This window comes from Sebastes umbrosus, chromosome 7 (assembly GCF_015220745.1).
Source record: "Sebastes umbrosus isolate fSebUmb1 chromosome 7, fSebUmb1.pri, whole genome shotgun sequence".
NCBI classification, from domain to species: Eukaryota; Metazoa; Chordata; class Actinopteri; order Perciformes; family Sebastidae; genus Sebastes; species Sebastes umbrosus.
Window position 1 is genome coordinate 6,459,629 of NC_051275.1, and position 19,780 is coordinate 6,479,408.

General features: G+C 40.6%; 2 protein-coding genes across 2 annotated transcripts; one reads left to right on the forward strand and one right to left on the reverse strand.

Annotated features, from left to right (window-relative positions):
* The first annotated feature begins 63 nt into the window (after positions 1-63).
* On the forward strand, positions 64-9,987 carry b3gnt2l (UDP-GlcNAc:betaGal beta-1,3-N-acetylglucosaminyltransferase 2, like). The gene is made up of 2 exons (XM_037774288.1): positions 64-264; positions 7,410-9,987. The coding sequence occupies exon 2, from the start codon at positions 7,539-7,541 to the stop codon at positions 8,817-8,819; it is 1,281 nt and encodes a 426-aa protein (XP_037630216.1). The 5' UTR covers positions 64-264; positions 7,410-7,538; the 3' UTR covers positions 8,820-9,987.
* Positions 9,447-18,757, reverse strand: bckdha (branched chain keto acid dehydrogenase E1 subunit alpha). The gene is made up of 8 exons (XM_037774287.1): positions 18,635-18,757; positions 15,989-16,165; positions 15,801-15,887; positions 15,604-15,712; positions 14,933-15,094; positions 14,634-14,840; positions 14,406-14,547; positions 9,447-10,372 (listed from the first exon to the last, which is right to left on the reverse strand). The coding sequence occupies exons 1-8, from the start codon at positions 18,755-18,757 to the stop codon at positions 10,030-10,032; spliced, it is 1,350 nt and encodes a 449-aa protein (XP_037630215.1). The 3' UTR covers positions 9,447-10,029.
* Between the last annotated feature and the right edge of the window lie 1,023 nt (positions 18,758-19,780).

Here is a 19,780-nt window from a genome sequence, read left to right on the forward strand (position 1 = left end):
GTTTCCATATATAACACCAGTTGTGATTGGTCTGAGGTTGCTAGTATGGGCAGGGCGTGGTGATGGTGTTACATGAAGCACCGGACAGGCTGGACGCTCGCGCCCCGCCCACATCCACATCCACCTGTCCTCGCGCCGCACCGGGATCTGAAGGCTCGTGGATGCTGCTGACTTCTTCCGCCGCTCCGAACCTGCAGTCTGTCTGCTTCAGCCTCTCTGCTCGGTGCTCGGTAGAAGCTAATCTCATCCATCATCTGGGCTTTAGTAAGTATTTTACACAATGTTAAATGATCTTCTTTGGGACTGGTTTTGTTTGATTTTAACTCCATGTTAAGGATGTCTTAACCTGTAACTCGGTGTTCTTGTTTGTAAATTAAAGTCTTAATTTATAAAAAAAAAATTAAAATAAAATTGATATAAATAAAAATAAATTCTTAAATGGAATCCGTAAAAACGATTTTACACATGTATCGAAATGTCCTATAACATGGTAAAAAAAAAAATGCAAAGTATTCATGTGCTTTTAATGTTCCAGTCTTAAATCATAGTCACGCCTCAGGTGTGTTCTTAATGTGACGTTGTTTAATCGGAAAAGTCTCTCAGGATTTACCTGTTTTGTTATTTGTACAAAGCCGCTTCGCTCTTACAGTAATTAAACACTGGGGAGAAGAAGGGTGTGTTCAGGTTCATCCGGCGTCTTTCAGCTCACTTTATCAAGAAACTGTCGACGACTTGGACTTCCACCTTTGTAATGTTAGAGAGGGCGAGAATAGAAAAGCAAGCATATACTCTGTGGAGGGCTGAGAACCATGCAGAGGGACATATCACCAACTTTACACAGAGAAAAAATGACCACACTTTGTCCTGATTTTGTTTATTAAATTCGATCTTTAGTATTAAAACTTCAACATGTGGAAGACAACATACTTAATGAACAATATTTTGACATTTATTAAAAAAAAAATTTTTTCTTGCCCCTTTTGGCCCCCAATAGTTCAGTGTGTTCAGAGGTCTTTTGGTTTTTGATTAATAACTCTGGATTGGACTTTGTACCTTTTTGGCAATATGAATAGTTCACTATGTGACTCACCCCCCTCTGGTTCTCACCTGTGGCTTTGTGAAAAGGTTGCTGCCTTTCTCCCTTTTCACTAAGCACTGTACCCCCAAATTAACTATTTTTGTGTCTGCTAAATAATTAATTTCAGTCCAATGTTTCAGTTTAATTGGTACATTGTCAATTAAGGACACACGCTTGTTTAGTTTGTTTGTTTTATGGGTTCATAGGTTTGTCTTGTTGTTCTGCCTGATGTGTTGTTTAGATCAGCTGCTCAATTAAGGAAAGTGCCAACAGGTTGGCTTAATTACAGAATGTTCTCATATATATATATATAGACCTGGCTGTGTGGCATGGAGCATTGTCCTGCTGGAAAAAAACACTCCTCAGAGTTGGGGAACATTGTCAGAGCACCAAAGAAGCAAAGAAGAGCCAGGCTGAGGTTCGCAAAAGACCATAAGGATTGGACCATAAAGGACTGGAGTAAGGTTATCTTCTCTGATGAGTCCAATTTTCAGCTTTGCCCAACACCTGGTCGTCTAATGGTTAGACGGAGACCTGGAGAGGCCTACAAGCCTCAGTGTCTCGCACCTACTGTGAAATTTGGTGGACGATCGGTGATGATCTGGGGGTGCTTCAGCAAGGCTGGAATCGGGCAGATTTGTCTTTGTGAAGGACGCATGAATCAAGCCAAAGTACAAAGTTGTCCTGGAAGAAAACTTGCTTCCTTCTGCTCTGACAATGTTCCCCAACTCTGAGGAGTATTTTTTTCCAGCAGGACATTTCAAACACATACCAATAAATAGTAAAACCAGAGAAACTGATCATTTTGAAGTGGTCTCTTAATTCTTTCCAGAGCTGTATATGGTTAGACAGTGCTTTATGTTAAACTGGGACAGTGTAAAATGTTGCATCTGTGTGATATTGGGCTATTGTCTGTGCAATATGGGCAAGACGGTAGACGGTGCAGTGCACTACCTGGGTGCAATACCTGCCATGGTGTGTGTGATATTATGTGCCATTATGTACGTGGACTGTGTATGTGTTGAAACATCAGTTTCTGTGGAACTGTTACCCTGTCTTGTGTGGAATCGTTTAATATTGTTTATTATGGCTTCCTTCTAATTTCTATTCTAAGCCATATTTCTTTCGCCAAGAAAACGTGTCAACAAGGCATCTACTAAATAAAGTTGCGCTCATTCATGGGTTTACTCACGGTTAGATGTCCTTTCTGTCATTGGATGCATATGATTGATTTGCAGCCTTTGTGTGTGTGTGCGTGTGTGTTAAACTACATAAACCAACCCAAACAACCCAAAACAGGATATGCCGCGGCAACCCAAAGTAAAGAAAAAAGATTAACTTAAACTTTGTCTTATTGAAATGAACAAACTATATTAAAGCCCGTTAAAAAACTATTTCGGCTCTTGGCGTCCTTAAACAGCTGCGCTCTCCACAGCTGATACTAAATCAGGATGACGGCAACAGGATGACGGCATCAACTGGTGCCAAATTTATAAACAATTCAATGCTGTGGTTGGTAAAACATGGGGCAAAAATACCAATTACATATCAACATAATGTTTCTCTTATAATAAGGAATTCAACTACTCCTTTCTTAATATTTGGCTCCTACATTGTTGTTGATGCTGTTTTAATTTAGTGTTTGTAACTGCAGTTGGACGGAGTCCAGGAAAAATTTCCCCACGGGGACAATATAAGTATATCTTATCTTACATGCAGGCACATTAGTTACATCCTGGTACTTTTGGCATAGTGCATTTTACATACTATGTATTGAGACATACAAACTCTTTTTATGGCACGCTGTCAGAAATAATGTGCTGAATTTGTACCTTTGGGGGTCCAACAGCTCGTCACTGGGGCAGTACCCTCAAAGGTACACCCACTGTACCCCTTAACAAGGGTGCATTTAAGTACCCTTACCGTTTGTACCTTATGGGGCCAAATATGTACCCCTGGGGAAAAAATTGACCTTAATTCTGTAGGAGTCAAATGTACCTCATATTGTATAAATACAGAATTTCAAAAAAAGTAAATTCTTTAAATTCTTTTCTGAATAATGTAAACTGTATCAATGCAACACAATACAATACAGCATAACAAATTTCATTGAACAATAGCTTCTGTCCCCGTTTTTCTTTCAACGTTTTTCAGCCACAACTCGTAACTCGTAACATAAAATGTATAACTTATCATCAACACTGTACACGTCGAGGGACTGAAAGTCTACTTCCTGTCCTGGTTTAATTACACTCCATTGAGGATCAACTTTGACTGTGTATGCATACAGGTGTGAATCATACGACACTGGGAAAAGAAGCTAACAGCATAGAAGCCACAGAATGTTAATATGCAAAAAAAATTTGATTATAAAAAAAGAGGAACATTCTTTGCATGCAAGTTATCAACAATGAATGAAGTGTCATTGGTTTTATCATTGCGATCGAGGTAGCACATGCTCCCCATGTTTATGAAACACACGACACATGGAAATTTGAATTACTGTCATTTAGTCCACAAGTTATGTTAAAGTTGACTTCGTGGGCATTAATCAGACCAATATATGGAAGCAGTTTCATTAAAGCTGAATGAGTGAGATTGGAGCAAATATGATTCAAAAAAGTTATTTTTATAAAACTGTTGCTACATCCTGACAGTATTATTCTGCTGTCCAGCTGCCGTCTATGAGAGCCGGCTGTCAATCACTCGCGAACTCCGACCAAACGGTCAAACTAGGCAGCGCTGATCAAATATGAATCAATATTCTGTTACTGTAATGACTATTTATCACCTCAAATATTTTCAGAATCATCTTGTAGTGTAATGTTTAGCTGTAAAATGAGAAAGTTTGTGATGCCGCCGCTATTGTGAAATCTTGTGAAGGAATGCCATGTAGATTTTTTAAAGCCTGAAAACAGAGCCATGAGGAAGTCTAGTTTTCTCTCAGAACACTTGAATTACAATATGTTGAAAGGTTATTAAAGGAATTTTGCCCAGTGATGCCAAAAATACACGGCCTACTGCCACTTTAAGGTGTAGGTGGTTCTTCTACACCTTGTACATCTATACAGTCGTGGCATTTTTAGTAGATTGATCATTCGGGTCGCAGTGACTAGTAGGGGCTTTTCACCCACCACAGTAATGTACAGTATAGTACGTTGGAGAAAGGGTAGTGTATTCTTCATGTAGGGTGGGTAAGCGAAGTCAAAATCAAAGTAGGCACAGAAGGCTGCAATTACCCCATCTTCAACTCCTGTTCCCCTGCGCAGACCTGTCCACACTGTCCACTTTGACCGAAACCGGAACCTTCCCGGTAAAGGCCATCTTCCAGTCGGTGTCTACCAACGGTAAGGTTGGGTAGGGACTTGGAGCATCATGCTGTTAAAGAAAATAAAAATGTCAGAACAATGGTGAAGGTAGCAAGTTATTAAAACAGATCCAGCTTCATGATCAAGACTCCAGACCGTCATCATAGTTTTGCAAATATAGCGTGAAAGTGTATGGCGATTTTCTAGTGACAAAACGTGAAAAAAGTGTTTTACCCCAAACCCCCCTAACTCCATACCTGGTCGGCCTTCACTTTAAAGAAGTGGGGCAGCAGGATCAGTGCAGCACAGAAGTCAACATCTGTAGGACACAATGAAATAAGACTTTTCTGTAAATTTAATGCGAAAATTTAAGTCTGTACCTATTAACCCGTTTTGGTATGAGAGCACAACAAAAACACTACAAACTGCCCATGAACCAAAATAAAACAGTTAAATACCTGGTAGATCCTCTGCCAGCATTTCCTCCCTTGCTTCAGAGTACATTTTGGCTGATGGGGATTTTTCCTTATGCTAGCTGGACCACCTCCGGCCCTATGCCGGCGAAGTCCTCTTTTCAGCGCCAGCACAAGTTCACCGCAGATGGATCGATCCTGTCAACTTCATCGCACAACTGAAAATAGCTGATAGAAAGGGGAAATTTATTACTCATTTTACCACATCGTCTCAATATTGAAGGACCAGACAAGTATTAAAACTGTTCGAAAACAGATCTTCTCTTCAGTTAAATTAACTGTTACTGTTCCAAGTGCTATGGAGTCCTTTCATTGACTATGTGCTTTGAACAACTGAAAATTGACTGAATGTACTGTAATTCATATCCCCTACCCCTGAGTTCTTAGGAAAGGGTAGTTCTTCAATACGTCCCCCAGTGTCATATCATTCGCAATCTCCTTTCGCCGCCATAAAAACGTTCGCTGCATAACCTTTGACCATGGAGGTATCTGGCTGCATCTTCTCATACTGTATTTGTAGGACGTGCACGTGCCTCTCGACAGACGACGCGTCCTCACCAATTACAGCAGGCACCTGTTGGAAATGAAAAATGTAAAGGAAATTAGTTCAACCTCACAATGCAAAAAAAAATTCTCATATGAACTACAATTTTGCAACCACACAGAATTACTGTACGCAGACACTTGCTGTTAAATGTTATCATGCACAATAACTTCTCTAACAAATGTATGCAGCTACATAAATCCATTGAAACAGGCCCCCGGATACATCCCACAATGGTAAACAGTCACAGATATACAATCACAGCCGTAAGCACAAGACACATACACAAATCCAATCATGAAAAAAATAGGCGTGAGAGTCTGAGGAATTTATCTATTGTATGTTGCTTTTTCTTCTCCTATCCCATGCTTTAGAAAGATATTCAGCAAATACAAAAACATTACCTATTATTATTATTATTATTATTATTAATAATTATCATTAACTATCAAGATATTCAATTAAGGATCCAGTCTCCATACCTATCAAATCTAAACCAGGAACATTAACTTTTTTAAATAATATTTTTGTCGTAAATCATGATACAAAGGACAAAATAAAATAAAATTAATTTTGTTCTCAACCTCATTTAGTTCACAATATTGGTCTTTTGTCTTCAGTTACACCTCTGTATCTTCCTGTTTCAATGTGTAGTGGTAATATACCACATCTCAACTGTGCACAAATTGACCTCTGACTTTTAGGCAAATTGTTATCTGAAGGAGGTAATGTTTTCACTGGCGTTGGTTTGTCTGTCTATCTGTCTGTTAGCAAGATTACTCCAAAAGTATGCGATGGATTTGAATGAATTTAGTTGGAGGCATGGGGTGTAGCACAATGAACAATCCATTAGATTTTGGTGGCGATCCGGATCATGATCCGGATTCAAGAATTTTTTTAAGGATTTCGATCAGCCTGCGCATTAAAACAACATGGTATAACACATGCACAGTGTAACTGATGACGCGTTGATGACGCCTTGATGGCCTCCTTCTGAGAGCAGAGAGATACGTGTGTTGATGTGTGTGCGGGAGCTGCTGGCCGTCCGTGGTGAGAAAGAACAAAGCGCTAGATGACGGGATGAGAGACAACGTAGTGTAACGTTATACAGACATAACAAGGCTGCTAAATGAGAGAGGCATCTGCCGATACGTTACACAGAAACACACCGTGTTAATAACAAGCCGACCACCTCATGGTACCGCCAGCTGTGAGCTGTGATCTGTTTTTAAAGTCACGCGTCTTGGCGGAGGTCTGCGCTCTCCGAGTGCCATTCTAGTTCTGTTTTGATTTCCTAAATTTAGGCTTATCCACCTTATCATTCAACTCTGATTGTAATAGTACACAAAAGTCAGTACAGGTATATTCAGACAGACAGTATGAGGAAAATGATGTTTTTTGAACATTTAAGCATGTAAACATGTTCTATTAGAAAAACAAAATACAAGTATGAACCTGAAAATGATCCTGATATTTCCCCTTTAAAATGTTTGAAGATAGGTAGGACAGTTATGCAATAAATGACATTCTGTAATATTTGGTTTGCAGCTTTCTTTTGTTTAGTGTTCTTTTTCTTTAGTTTAATTTAGTTTTATTGAAATTCCGGGGTTCCATTTTTGCCATTTGTTTCAGTAAACTTTTTGTTAATGAATGCCACTTTTTTTGCACTACTCCTGCTTGTTGACCTGGTTCTTCAACATTCCTTTTTAAAAGTTGTACGGTGCCAAACCACCTCATCTGTCCTTTTATATGGGATGGCGGCACTATACTTATTTTAATACGTAAATCTGTGTCTATAATTTCAAACAAACTAATATTAACTGTTTTTTTTTTTCATTATGTCAGCTCTTTAAGTGTGGTTCAACAAAACAACAGGAACATCTGGCAGTAGAATTCACAATTTGCATTAAATACTATGCTTATTGAAGCTAATCGTTAATTTCTGTTGAGTTTCAAGATTATACAGTTTGCAATGTGTTGATTTACATTAATTTTTCTATTGGCAGGTACATCCAGTGTCACCTGCTGACGGAGTCTGTGTAACCTGAAGACATCACACACCAGGTCCTGGGAACATCTCCCTGAACATCTCCATTTCTAGGAACAACACAGCTTGGTTTACTCACCTCGAGCCAATGAGACGCATTCAAACCTTCATTGCTTTGGTTCTCTCTGTGACCTTATTTCTGATCTTCGTCTACTCGACCCTGCACCGAGAGATGACCAACAGTTATGGGGCTTTACCAGAGGACCTCCTGAAGCATTCCAGCGTCCAGGCCCGTGTTAGTGATGTGACTACACAATCCTCCAAGAAGGAGAGCTTAACCACACTTTACCTCAATGACAACAGTGTGTCTGTTTCTGACAGCTTCAGAAAGTCCATCCCTCAAAATGGAGCGTACTGGAACCGTCTGCTGTACTCGGCCCTCGGTAAACTGGACAAGGGAGAAAATCCTTTCATACATGACGCCGCTTGGTCTCGCTGCAGGGAGACAAATCAAGAGCTTCTGAAAACCAACATGCACGACTTCTCTTCCTACCCTTTCTTATTCCAGGACTTTTTGCAGGGCATGCACTGCAGGTCCCCTCCAGCCCTGCTCAGACAGCCCAACAAGTGCATCCCTGATAAAGGGAAGGGAGACAACCAGACCTTCCTGCTTTTTGCTATCAAGTCAACTCCTGAGAACTTTGTGAAGAGACAGGCGGTGCGGGAGACCTGGGGCCGAGAGGGGACGCATCAGAGTGGACTGAGGGTGCGCACTGTGTTTCTGCTGGGTACCCCCCCATTGGATAACCCTGACCTCAGCCAACTGCTCTCATTTGAATCGAGACACTTTGGGGACGTCCTGCAGTGGGACTTCCATGAATCCCTCTTGAACCTGACGCTCAAAATGACCATGTTCCTCCACTGGACACTGACATACTGTCCTAATGCCGCCTTTGTCTTTAGTGGGGATGATGACATATTCGTCAACACGCCAGCGTTACTCGGCTACCTGCGGTCTCTGGATCCTTCGAAGGCCTCTCAGTTTTACGCTGGACAAATGATAAACTCAGCAAGTCCCCTCAGGGATCCTAAAAGCAAATACTACATTCCTCTGAGTTTCTACGACGGCCCATACCCTGCGTATGCTGGCGGAGGTGGTTATCTCATCTCCGGAGCGTTGCTGAAACCCCTATATTCAGTTTCACGCGTCATGCCCTTCTTCCCCATCGACGACGTCTACGCCGGGATGTGCTTTCAGGCTTTGGGGGTTTCTCTGGAGGCAAACGAGGCCTTTCGGACCTTCGACGTCAAGGAGCAGGATCGTGAGAATCTGTGTATACATAAATCTCTCATTGTGATTCATCAGCGCTCCCCACTGGAGATGAAGAAGCTGTGGAAGGGCATTCACAGCCCTTTGTTGACTTGTTGAACAGGACCGGTGGGCATAAGATGCAGCGATTTAAAACAAAATAAAACGTAAAGTAAAGTAACACTGACTGCAGCGACAGATGGCTTATTTGCTTTCATCATTGTCCCGTTCACTGTCCTGTTTCAAATGTAATTTAGGGTTTGTACTACTGTTGACATCGTTGACTTAAACTTACTTTACTACTGAATTTGAAGTTACTACAAGGAACTTTCATTTTGTGTTGATTTTGGCGGCCCAGATGGACAAAAGCGCTAGGACCAGCGGAGCGATGCTGCTGCCCGGCACGGAGCTCTCCACCTCCCGCCGGCGCTCCGGCTGCAGGTCGAAGGTGGCAGCGAAGCCGGATCTGGGTCTGTCCGCTGCCGCAGGCGCCGCTGGAGTCTGAGCTGAAGGAGTTCCTGGTGAACCTGCATGATTTCACCAGAATCGGAGCCGGTGGCACCGTGGCAGGCATTCAGAATAACTACATAGAAATATCCAAATTTCTTGCCGATGGTCTCGTTTACTTATCTAGGTTGCTTTTGTAGGTCATATAGAGGCATCAGTATTAAATTGAGACTTTCATAACCAGTTAAAAACTCTTGTGTAGTAACTTTAAATAAAAAAAATAATTCAACCAAGACAACGCAAAGTTCCATATTTTTATTTTCCACAAAACACCAAACATGTAACATGAGTGTACAGACCCATCTAAAATTTGGGTGTGTATTCTAAAAACCATTCAAATAGGAAAGTTTTATGACACAAGTCCATCAGTCACCTCCATGTTACACAAGAAAACCTGTTGAATACTATGATCACATTACAGGAAGAGGGGAAAATACACAATAGGGGGAAACTTCCACCGTTTATTGCTCGATTTGTTTCTCTTCCGCAGTCAACCTGTCCCAGCATGTTTTGCTGCACTATAATAACATCGGTAAAATTGGAGTTAGAGTGAAACAAAGGTGTGATTTAGCATTTATAGAGGAGCTTTACTACTGACAGTTAATCTATTAACTTAAGGCACCAAACCCCAGAGGCATGAAGTAGGATATTTTTGAAAGCACGATCTTTCTCTTCTTCCAAAGTTGTGCAGAAAGAAATGACACTCGTCATATCAAAACTATATTTTTAAAAGGTGTGCAACAGTTTATCCCGGTGTCAATCCTCACCCACTCCCACATATTAGTCACCAAAAACCACAACTCGTTCCATCCTGTGAATGCAGTTATTTATCATACAGGTCTAACGGGTAGTGCTCTTTGTACTGCTGCAGGTGCCGCCACATGGATTCCTTCTGCTTGTTCAGATTGGGCGTCATCTCCTGGTACACGTCGGTGAACATCAGCTCGGGATTCGGCTTGAGGCGTCTCTCGGCCCCCTCGAACGCCTCCATCACCATCTTGCGCGATTCCTTCCGCCAGCTCCTCTCGTCGTCCTCGCTCCACCAGCTGCGGGTAGTCATGTAGTGTCTCAGCCTGGAGATGGGATGGTCCTGCTTGTCCCAGTAGTTCACCTCGTCCACCGAGCGGTAAGCCGAGCTGTCGTCGCTTGTGCTGTGGTGGCCAATTCTGAGGAACGAACAGAATTATTATTTTTCTTCAATTGACTTTACATACTATTACATGCATTTTAAAAGGGGAGTACGTTTTCAACAACTCTTTTCCTCGTCAAAAAGCATTTTGTTAAAATTTGCAACTAGGGCTTGTCAATTGATTAAAATATTTAATCATGATTAAGCGCATGATTGTCCACAGTTATTTAGTCCATGAGTTGGGGGGTTGGTCGTGCCACTTTGGAGGCACCAAGTCTCATAGTGATTTTTTTTTTAAGGTCTATGTCCCTAGTGTTGGAAAATGCCTGATAGCATTGCAGCAACGGTAGCTTTCTATGTGCTATCACTCCTTTTCTCATCCCTCCATCATTCAAATGTTTCCATCTTTTTTCACCATTTCACACATAGATCCAGAATAAAAGAGAGTAACCAACACACAATATCATGAAGTCATATATCATTCTAGAGCTTAGACTGTAATCTATCCATCAGTCACATTATCATCACACTGAGGTCAAGAGAATTTGATCTTTGACCTCTAATGCTGCAATGGGGAAAATTCTGAATACTACTCCAAATGCCCTTATAACTAACTTCATATATATATCTGATGTGCCCATGGATAGTTCCAACATAAAGAGCACAAAAAGAACTTTAAAATGATATATTACATGAATAACAACAATAACAACATTTCTAATGAGAATAAACGTGACTTTGTGCAGTTTGTATCTGATAGAATGTTCAGAACTTCGCAAAAACGCCTTGTGGCAGCCATGGCGGCCATTTTACTTTCCACCATAACCAAATTATGTATTTTGCATCATATCTCCTGAACCAAACATGATAACACAGAAAAGGAGATGTCTACCACTATGTTTTGATGGTCAGCATTTACAATGATACCATTTACATCATAAACTGTTCAGGTGAATAGTTAATGGTGAATTCAGTGATGTTGTTTTGATATTATCATCATTTTATCTGTTCAAAATGTAAAAGTATTTAATACTCTTATGAACATGGAAGGGGGGAAATATGCTGCTTTATGTAAATGTATGTATATATTTATTATTGTAAATCAATTAACAACACAAAACAATGACAAATATTGTCCAGAAACCCTCACAGGTACTGCATTTAGCATAAAACAATATGCTCAAATCATAACATGGCAAACTGCAGCCCAACAGACAACAACAGCTGTCAGTATGTCAGTGTGCTGACTTGACTATGACTTGCCCCAAACTTCATGGGATTATCATAAAGTGGGCATGTCTGTAAAGGGGAGACTCGTGGGTACCCATAGAACCCATTTTCATTCACATATCTTGAGGTCAGAGGTCAAAGGATCCCTTTAAAAATGGCCGTGCCAGTTTTTCCTCACCAAAATTTAGCCTGACTTCGGAGCGTTATTTAACCTTCGCGACAAGCTAGTATGACATTGTTTGTTGGTACCAATAGATTCCTTAGGTTTTCTAGTTTCATATGATACCAGTTTCTTCACTCTAGCTTTAAATCTGAGCTACAACCTAAAAATCACAAGTTGCGTTAAAGAAATAAGTGTCATTAAAACAAATTTGCGTTAACGCGTTATTATCACGTTAACTTGTTGTTTACCTGATGATACTGTATATAAGGAAAGGTACTGGAAGTCTAGTCAGAGAAAAACCATAAGGGTCTGCTCTGCTCTCCATGCAGCATGAAGTAAAGAGATTTGAGTCATCACACCGAGTCTGTAATTTCTAAGAGAACTAGCACCCCTCAGTATTTTAAAAGAATTTCAATCACAAGCAAGTTAGGGAACTCCAACTTTCTCATTTGGTTTAAAATAACATTGTTCATCGAGTCCTATAGGACATTTTGACACATCCATTGTTATTTTTATCTCTTGATCTTAAAGCAGCAGTGGGTAGAAATGGAGCAAATATGATTAAAAAAAGTTATTTTTATAAAACATGGCATCTGCTTTGTGCATCTGTTCAGATCAGAGCTGATCTGGAGTCTGCCGTCCAGCTGCCGTCTATGAGAGCCGGCTGTCAATCACTCACAAACTCCGAACAAACGTTCAAACAGCGCTGATCAAATATGAATCAATATTATGTTACGTTAATGCATATTTCTCACCTCAAAAGTTTTCAGAAACATCTTGTAGTGCACTGTTTAGCTATAAAATGAGAAAGTTTGTGACCTGGCAGCCATGTTGAGATCTGTTGAGGTAATATCAAGCACCGCCCACCAGCCGGAGCACAGCCAATAGGAACGCTCTCTCTCTGAAATGACCTGTGATTGGTCAAAGTCTCCCATCACGAGCTAGATTGTTTAAAGCCCGAAAACAGAGCTACGAGGAGGTACAGAAGTCTAGTTTCCTCTCAGAACACTTGGATTACAATATGCTGAAAGGTTATTATGGAATTTTTGCCCAATGATGCCAAAAACATACTGCCTACTGCAGCTTTAACTTGTGCAAATTAATAAAACTCAAAACTAATTCAAATTTAAGTTAATCATAAAACGCAGGATTGACAATTCAGTGCAGAAAGCACACTGCTGTAATGACCACATATTACAAAACAAACATATCTGTATAATGATATCAGATACACACTTTGTATTTGTCCAGGTCACGTTCCACAATTCTGTTCCTTTTTCAACTTCTTGTGTATTTTGGTTTGGCTGTTTTTCAGGTTTCTGTTCTGGTTGTGTGGGGTTGGCTGTGACATTGATGGGAGTGCTCAAATTACTCACCTTTTATCAGACTGAGTAATCAACGGCAGTTCAAACATAAAGTGCTCTGTGTGTTTACAGGTCTTGGAGAGTACTAGTGCATATGTGAAAAAACGTTTTATAAAGCCTTTTGTGGCTCAGAGGGAGCTGCGTGAAATCTGATAAACTGCCTCGAATGGTTCAGTTGAGTGTTGCGCGGTATACCGATACTAGAAAGGTGTTGTGATACCCTGCGGTTAAAAACGGTACGATACACCGTTTTATTAGTACCGGTACTTTAATAAAGACAGTGTTTTATTACGAGCATTGAGTTGCGTCGATGTGTGACCGTGGGGCTGTGTTTGTGCAGCGCTCTGCTTTAGAGGACGCCACCAGGATTGGGATCCCGCGGGAGCAGGCAGTTAGAACTTTTGCTGCTAGTAGGAGCAAGCAGTCAAAAAATAAACTGTAGTGATAACCAGAAGGATGGAGTCAATAGGTGAAGTTGAAAAGAAGATTAAAGCAGGTCATGAACCGCTGACCGGCTGCACAGTCCTGCTCTGAGCTGGTGTCTCTATCAGCAGAACTCCCTTCAAAAAAAAAGGAAATAACAGCGCGGCTCGAATTACCGATCAAATGTACTGACAACATTAGATTCACCATCTTTTCTGAATCTGTTCAAGCATCTCCTGTAATTCGGCATACACATAATCTACCAGAGAGCATGTGTTAAAGTATTATTTTACCGTGTTTCTCTGTAATGGGAAATGGACGGAGAGACTCTCCTCTCTCTTCACACCACTGCGCTTCCTACAGTTACTGTGGTGTCTTCCTGATTTTAACAGCTTTTCCCTCATCAACTTCTCACAGAACGTCATCTGAATTTATTATCGTTTTGTAAATTTTGTTTTTTGAAGCCTCTTGTTGTCTTCCATATCATGTCGGTATCGAGATATTTAGACAGGGTATCGTATCAAAGTCAGAATTTTGGTATTGTGACAACACTCTGAAGACTAAAAGTTTTAAAAAAAGGAAGAAATCTGGGGATGTGGAGTCAGAAATAAATTAGATTAACAGACCGTTGTAGCCTGCTCTTCATTTCTGCTTGAGACTAATGGCTCAAGGTCACAGTAGCTGGCACTTTCACATACCAGCTTGTAAATGACGCCATAGTAATTAGTGCTAAATGTTTCTGAAAGTATTTCAGTACACACACACAGTAATCACCGAAACCTCATGATGATAAATCAGTCAGGGTGATGAGCTGCCAGCTTCAAAGTTTCTTCATGGGTCCTCAGTCTGAAAATGCAGAATGGTCGCAAATCACTCAGGTACCAACTAACCTGTAAGTCATTGCCTCGATGAGGAAGGGCTGGTTCTCAGCCACGGCTCTGCGACGCGCCTCCTTTGTAGCATTGTACACAGCGAACACATCGTTACCATCGACACGGATGGACAGCATGCCGTACCCCGGACCGCGAGCGGCTGTTCAATCAGAGAAACAAAGAAAACGTGTGTTCATAAGAGCTGCTGAGGATTTCAAATCACATAAGCACAGCGAGGCTTCTTACCGATGCCATCGCCCCTGTACTGCTCGTTGGTGGGGGTAGAGATGGCGTAGCCGTTGTTACGACAGAAGAATATCAGTGGGCACTCCAGGGTGGCGGAGAAGTTGAAGCCCGCGTGTGCGTCCCCTTCGCTGGCCGCTCCCTCGCCGAAATAACAGATCACAGCACGGTTCATGTTCTCTCTCTTGATAGCATACGCGGCTCCGGCCGCTGAAACAGACACATCAGGCACGTATATAGATTTACAGGTGTGTGTATGCACTTACAGCCTGGAGAGTTTAACACACAGGTGTGCAGCTTACCCTGGGGAATCTGAGTGGCCAGAGGAGAGGAGATGGTGACAAAGTTCAGATCTTTGGAGCCGTAGTGGACGGGCATCTGCCGGCCCTTGCCGAGGTCATCGGCGTTGGCGTAGCACTGAGCCATGAACATCTCCAGAGGAAAACCACGGTACATCAGCACTCCTGCAGGGCCGCATAGGAATTATAACGCTGTTACTCACAAGACATGAAAACCTGGGCAACTGATGAGGGTACATGAAGGGGCGAGGTGAAAAAGCTGAATATACTCTATAGTAAACAGTCCTAAATAAATGTTATGACTGTGAATTAATCATTTAAAACATTTTGGTCCAAAATGAATGCTTTGTTTGTTTATGTGGAAGATATCTGATGTTTGGTTCCCACTTCTAACAAGGCTTGTGAGCCAATAGTAAAACAACGTTGGTATCATGGGGTATCTGGGTCATCAGCGATCAAGTTGCCAGTTATTGTGGAAAAAAAAGGAAGTAAGTTCCTGGCAATCACTCATTGTGAAGTGAATACAATGGAACGGGGGAGGGAGAATGCAACACCAGAGGCCTGTACTACAAAGCAGGATTTAGGGTCTGAAAAAAAAGGGTCAAACTGAAGAAAGTAACCCTATATCTAAAAGGGAACTATTTTAGGAAAAACCATATGCTGCTGGTCCTTACCAGCTTCTCTGTATTGACCAAAGACCATGTCGCTTGGGTCAAGAGCAGCAGCGCTGCCAATATGTGTCCCCTCTTCACCATAGTTGGTCATGTAGAAGGAGATCCGACCCTGTAAAAGAAACAATCGGATACTCCTTTACAACATTCTTCAGTTCCAGTGTTCCATTATTAACAGACATGCAAGAGGAAACACTTACCTGTCTCTGAGACTCATACAGAATGCGGTCCATTGTGTTCAGCATTGTCATCTTCTGATAGAAGTTCAAAACCGTCTCTTTGGAAAGCTGAGCAGGGAAGAAACGAACAGAACAACCAACAAATTAAGTGAGTGGAGGTCGTAATGCCACTTACTAAATAAGCAGGGGAGAGGGCGGGCTGACTGTACCTGAGGGTCTTGAGAGGGGTTGATGATGTTGCCCTGTCTGTCCATCACCCGGTACACGGGGATCCCAGAGATGACATTGGGCTGGATGAACTCAAGCTCATCCACAAACTCTGCCGAGGCTCCAGGGAACTGTGGCTTTTCCAGTGTTGAGTCATCCAGGTGCTGCCGACGCACGGCCTGAAAGATTGAATACAAGCATTATTTATTAATAACATCACTGTGACTGTGGCAAAGCAAGACCCTGTCTAACATAGACACCACAAAGGGGGATTCAGCTTTCTCTTAATAATGACATCCAAAGACAAAACAGCTGCTTTGTTGAGACTGAATGGGAAACAGACTTTTTGCATGATGTCATATTACAAAAGGTGATTTTACTGGAATATAGCAACATTTCCTGTTTCAAAAACTTGCTGCAATAGTTGTGATTTAACATGTTTCCGCTTTAAACAGGGGATTTGATGGTGATGCTGCCTAATACCAATACTGTATAGTTAAGAACGTACAGTACCTGCCTTGTAAATAATAATGACAATAAGCCAGTTTGGCAGTTAGAATATAAAAGAATGAATGTATTGTTCTGTACTAACAGGAAATGATCCATGGTGCGGTCTAGTGATTGTCAATGTGACTTCAGAGTATAATACTGTAATACTGCCAACTTTGAAAACCACACAGACAGCTCATAAAATAACTCTATCTGCAAGTATTAGTGACGCTGGGCTTGATCTGTCACATTTTCATGCTTCAGCAGCATCCATTGCAACACTCTCAATGACTAAGCAACTTTAGTATTCGTATTGGCATTTTTATTCTTATACAGTACAGGAGTGGTACACAGGTTTGATTTGAATATTTAATTGTATTTTGACTTGTCAAAATGTATTTTTTGATAAACCAGATTGAAAGTACATATATCCTATATTATCACCAGAGGTGGAGGAAGTTTTCAGATCTTTTACTTAAATAAAAGTAGCAACACTACAGTGTTAAAATACTCTGTTACAAGTAAAAGTCTTGCATTCAAAGTACAAAGGTATAAGCATTAAAATATACTTTAAAGTACTGAAAATTCAAAAATACATTCCTGATTTGTTACACTATGACCCACGTTAAGAAATTAAATATTTTGTCGGCGGGCCTCCCAACATTTAAGAAGATAGAGTGCTGATGCTGATGTGAAATCATGCTACGGTAACACTAAACACAGACACCTCCAAGCGAGCTTGATTTAATAATTGATGGAGGTGGCGTTGCAGTGTGTGTGTGTGTGTGTGTGCATCTTACTTTATAGGGCACGGGCTAACCCGTGACAGTAATAGTACTCATTATGCAGAATGGCCCTTTTCAGATTAATATATTACTTGATTATAATTAGTGATGCATTAATGTGTGTATGGGTAAATATGGGGCTTATTTTAAATACTGTATATACTGCCGTGCAGCTTAATCCATAATATCATAATTTATTAATTGATTTACATCTTGTATTAATAATCTATATCTGCAGAGTATCTAGTAACTAAAGCTGTCAGATAAATGTAGGGGTGTAAAATGTGCAATATTCTCCTCTTATCCGATGTGACACTACATTTATGATTCAAAATACATTTGTAGGAATACAAAATGCAATTACGGATAGAAAAGTGAAACATTTTTTATTTATAATCAATTTGCCAGCATTATCTGTCTACACAATAAAAAATTCATTATAGTGACACACATCTGGAATAGAGTCAGTAGATTGACAGTAAACCACAAATAACACCGTTATTATTTCATGGAACAATAACAGTTTTAATGTTGCTTCTGTTTTAGTAAAAGACACTTCTACTTCAAGTTGAATTTGAAGACAGAAGAGGGGAAACTATTGAACATGTGTTTGTAGATTGTTTTCATGCTGCTTATTGGTTTATTCCAAATGTTTTTCGTTTTTATTCATCTTCTTTTCCTTTCCTTACATTTTATTTGTTGTATAATTTACATTATTTTTATATTGTTTTCATACTGTGTAATTGTACTGCGTATTGAACTTTGTAAATAAAGTATTAGAAAAAAAAAAGACTGAAGCCGGAAGTGCGTCACGCTCACGCCCCTTTGTTCGACCAATAGGAATGCAGCAAAGCTAAAGCCACTAGCCAGCTAGCCACGTTAGCTACGTTAGCTTCAGAGTCACAACAACAAACACAGGCAGCACCAGAGCCAGTCAAGCTGCTGATTACATTACAACATGTATATATATATTCACAAACATGTGTGCGCCTTCAGTTTGACCTCACAAGGCTGTGTTGGAGAATGTTTATATAATTAACTCTACGTTAGTTTCTACAAGGTTGTTAGCCAGCTGCTAGCTCACCAACTATCGCGAGAACTGAAGAGGTCAAACAACGCGACTCCTTGATGGATCCCCAAACATCTCTAATCCTAAACACAAACACAGCCATTTTACACTTTATAACAGCACTGAACTATCTCCTGGCTGACAATTTAACTTTACATCGCATTGTTTTGATATTAGGCTTTAATCTGACCACTTCTTCCTCCAGCAGCTGGTTGGGTTGATTTCTACAGCGACCTTTCCTGTAGTTAAGCTAACGCCAGCTGCTATGTAACACAAGCAGCTGTTTAACTTTGTGTTTAACTCACAGCGACTCTGAAAGCTCTTTGTTGGATGTGTTGAAGCAGCCTGGATGCCTTCAGTCCTGTCGTCTGACGAGCAGCATGGAAACAGACTCCATACATTGTGTTCATGCTCCTCACAGCCGCCATCAGGGCAGTCCACAGCAGGTAGCTGGTCTTTAGGGATGTTAAACTCTACAGTAAATATAACACAACTAGCTCACAGTGAAGGTTTGAACGCCTCTCAGTGTGCAGTACTGATGTTCACATCCACTTCACACTGGCGAGCTCGAATAGCTGCAAACCACCGAGTCAAGTCAAGTCAGCCACAGTAATCATCACATCCGGTCACACCTTCAAACTAAGAGTCACAGTGACTAATAGTACCAATCTGTATTGTTTATTTTGTTTATTTTGCACAATTTAAGACTATACAACATAACAAAAGAAATAAATGAATAATATACAGTGCAGGAAGAGGCAAAAACAACACTGGGCTTATCTGAAGCCTCCACCTAGAGACCTAGATTAATATAAAGAAATAATATGACTACATAATAGTGATAAACAATTAGGACAAGATATATATATATATATATATAATAACAACAATAAAAATACAGTAAATATATCAAAAAAGACAAGTGTGTGTGTGTGTGTGTGTGTTGCGTGGAAGTGTATGGTGTTTGTGAGGAGGATATTGTTTAAATAGCTATAAAGAGTTTTGGGCAATCGTAACCATAACAATATTCAGCAATGTAACAGTGGTGGAAGAAGTACTTTCAGATATTTTATTTAGGTAAAAGTAAAAATACCACGGTGTAGAAATACCCAGTTACGAGTAAAAGTATTGCATTCAAAATTATACATTAGTCTCAATAGCTTGGGCTGCTAAGTCTTCTTAATTGTGGGACAGTTTACAGTCGTCACTTTCCTCATAGGGTTTCTCTAATTATTGTCAATACCTTCACCTGTCTCCCTGTATGTATAGACTGAAGTAATCAGTTTCTGTACTAAAATACTTTGGCTGAAACAGATTGGGTGTATAACGCTACATGCCTGTCTTGTGTCAATCATTTTTTAAGACGTGCCACCTATAAGATGTTTTTTTTGTTAAGATGAGTTTTTACTCCCGAGTATGTAGCCAAATTATGATAGTTTGGGAAGCTCTCA

Excerpts from the sequence above, each read along its gene's own strand:
- b3gnt2l (XM_037774288.1), top strand. The coding sequence starts at position 7,539 with ATGAGACGCATTCAAACCTTCATTGCTTTGGTTCTCTCTGTGACCTTA.
- bckdha (XM_037774287.1), bottom strand. The coding sequence starts at position 18,757 with ATGGCGGCTGTGAGGAGCATGAACACAATGTATGGAGTCTGTTTCCAT. Across the intron at positions 16,166-18,634 it reads AAAGAGCTTTCAGAGTCGCT|GCCGTGCGTCGGCAGCACCT; the intron begins GTGAGTTAAACA and ends TCAATCTTTCAG. Across the intron at positions 15,095-15,603 it reads TGGTCAATACAGAGAAGCTG|GAGTGCTGATGTACCGTGGT; the intron begins GTAAGGACCAGC and ends GCGGCCCTGCAG.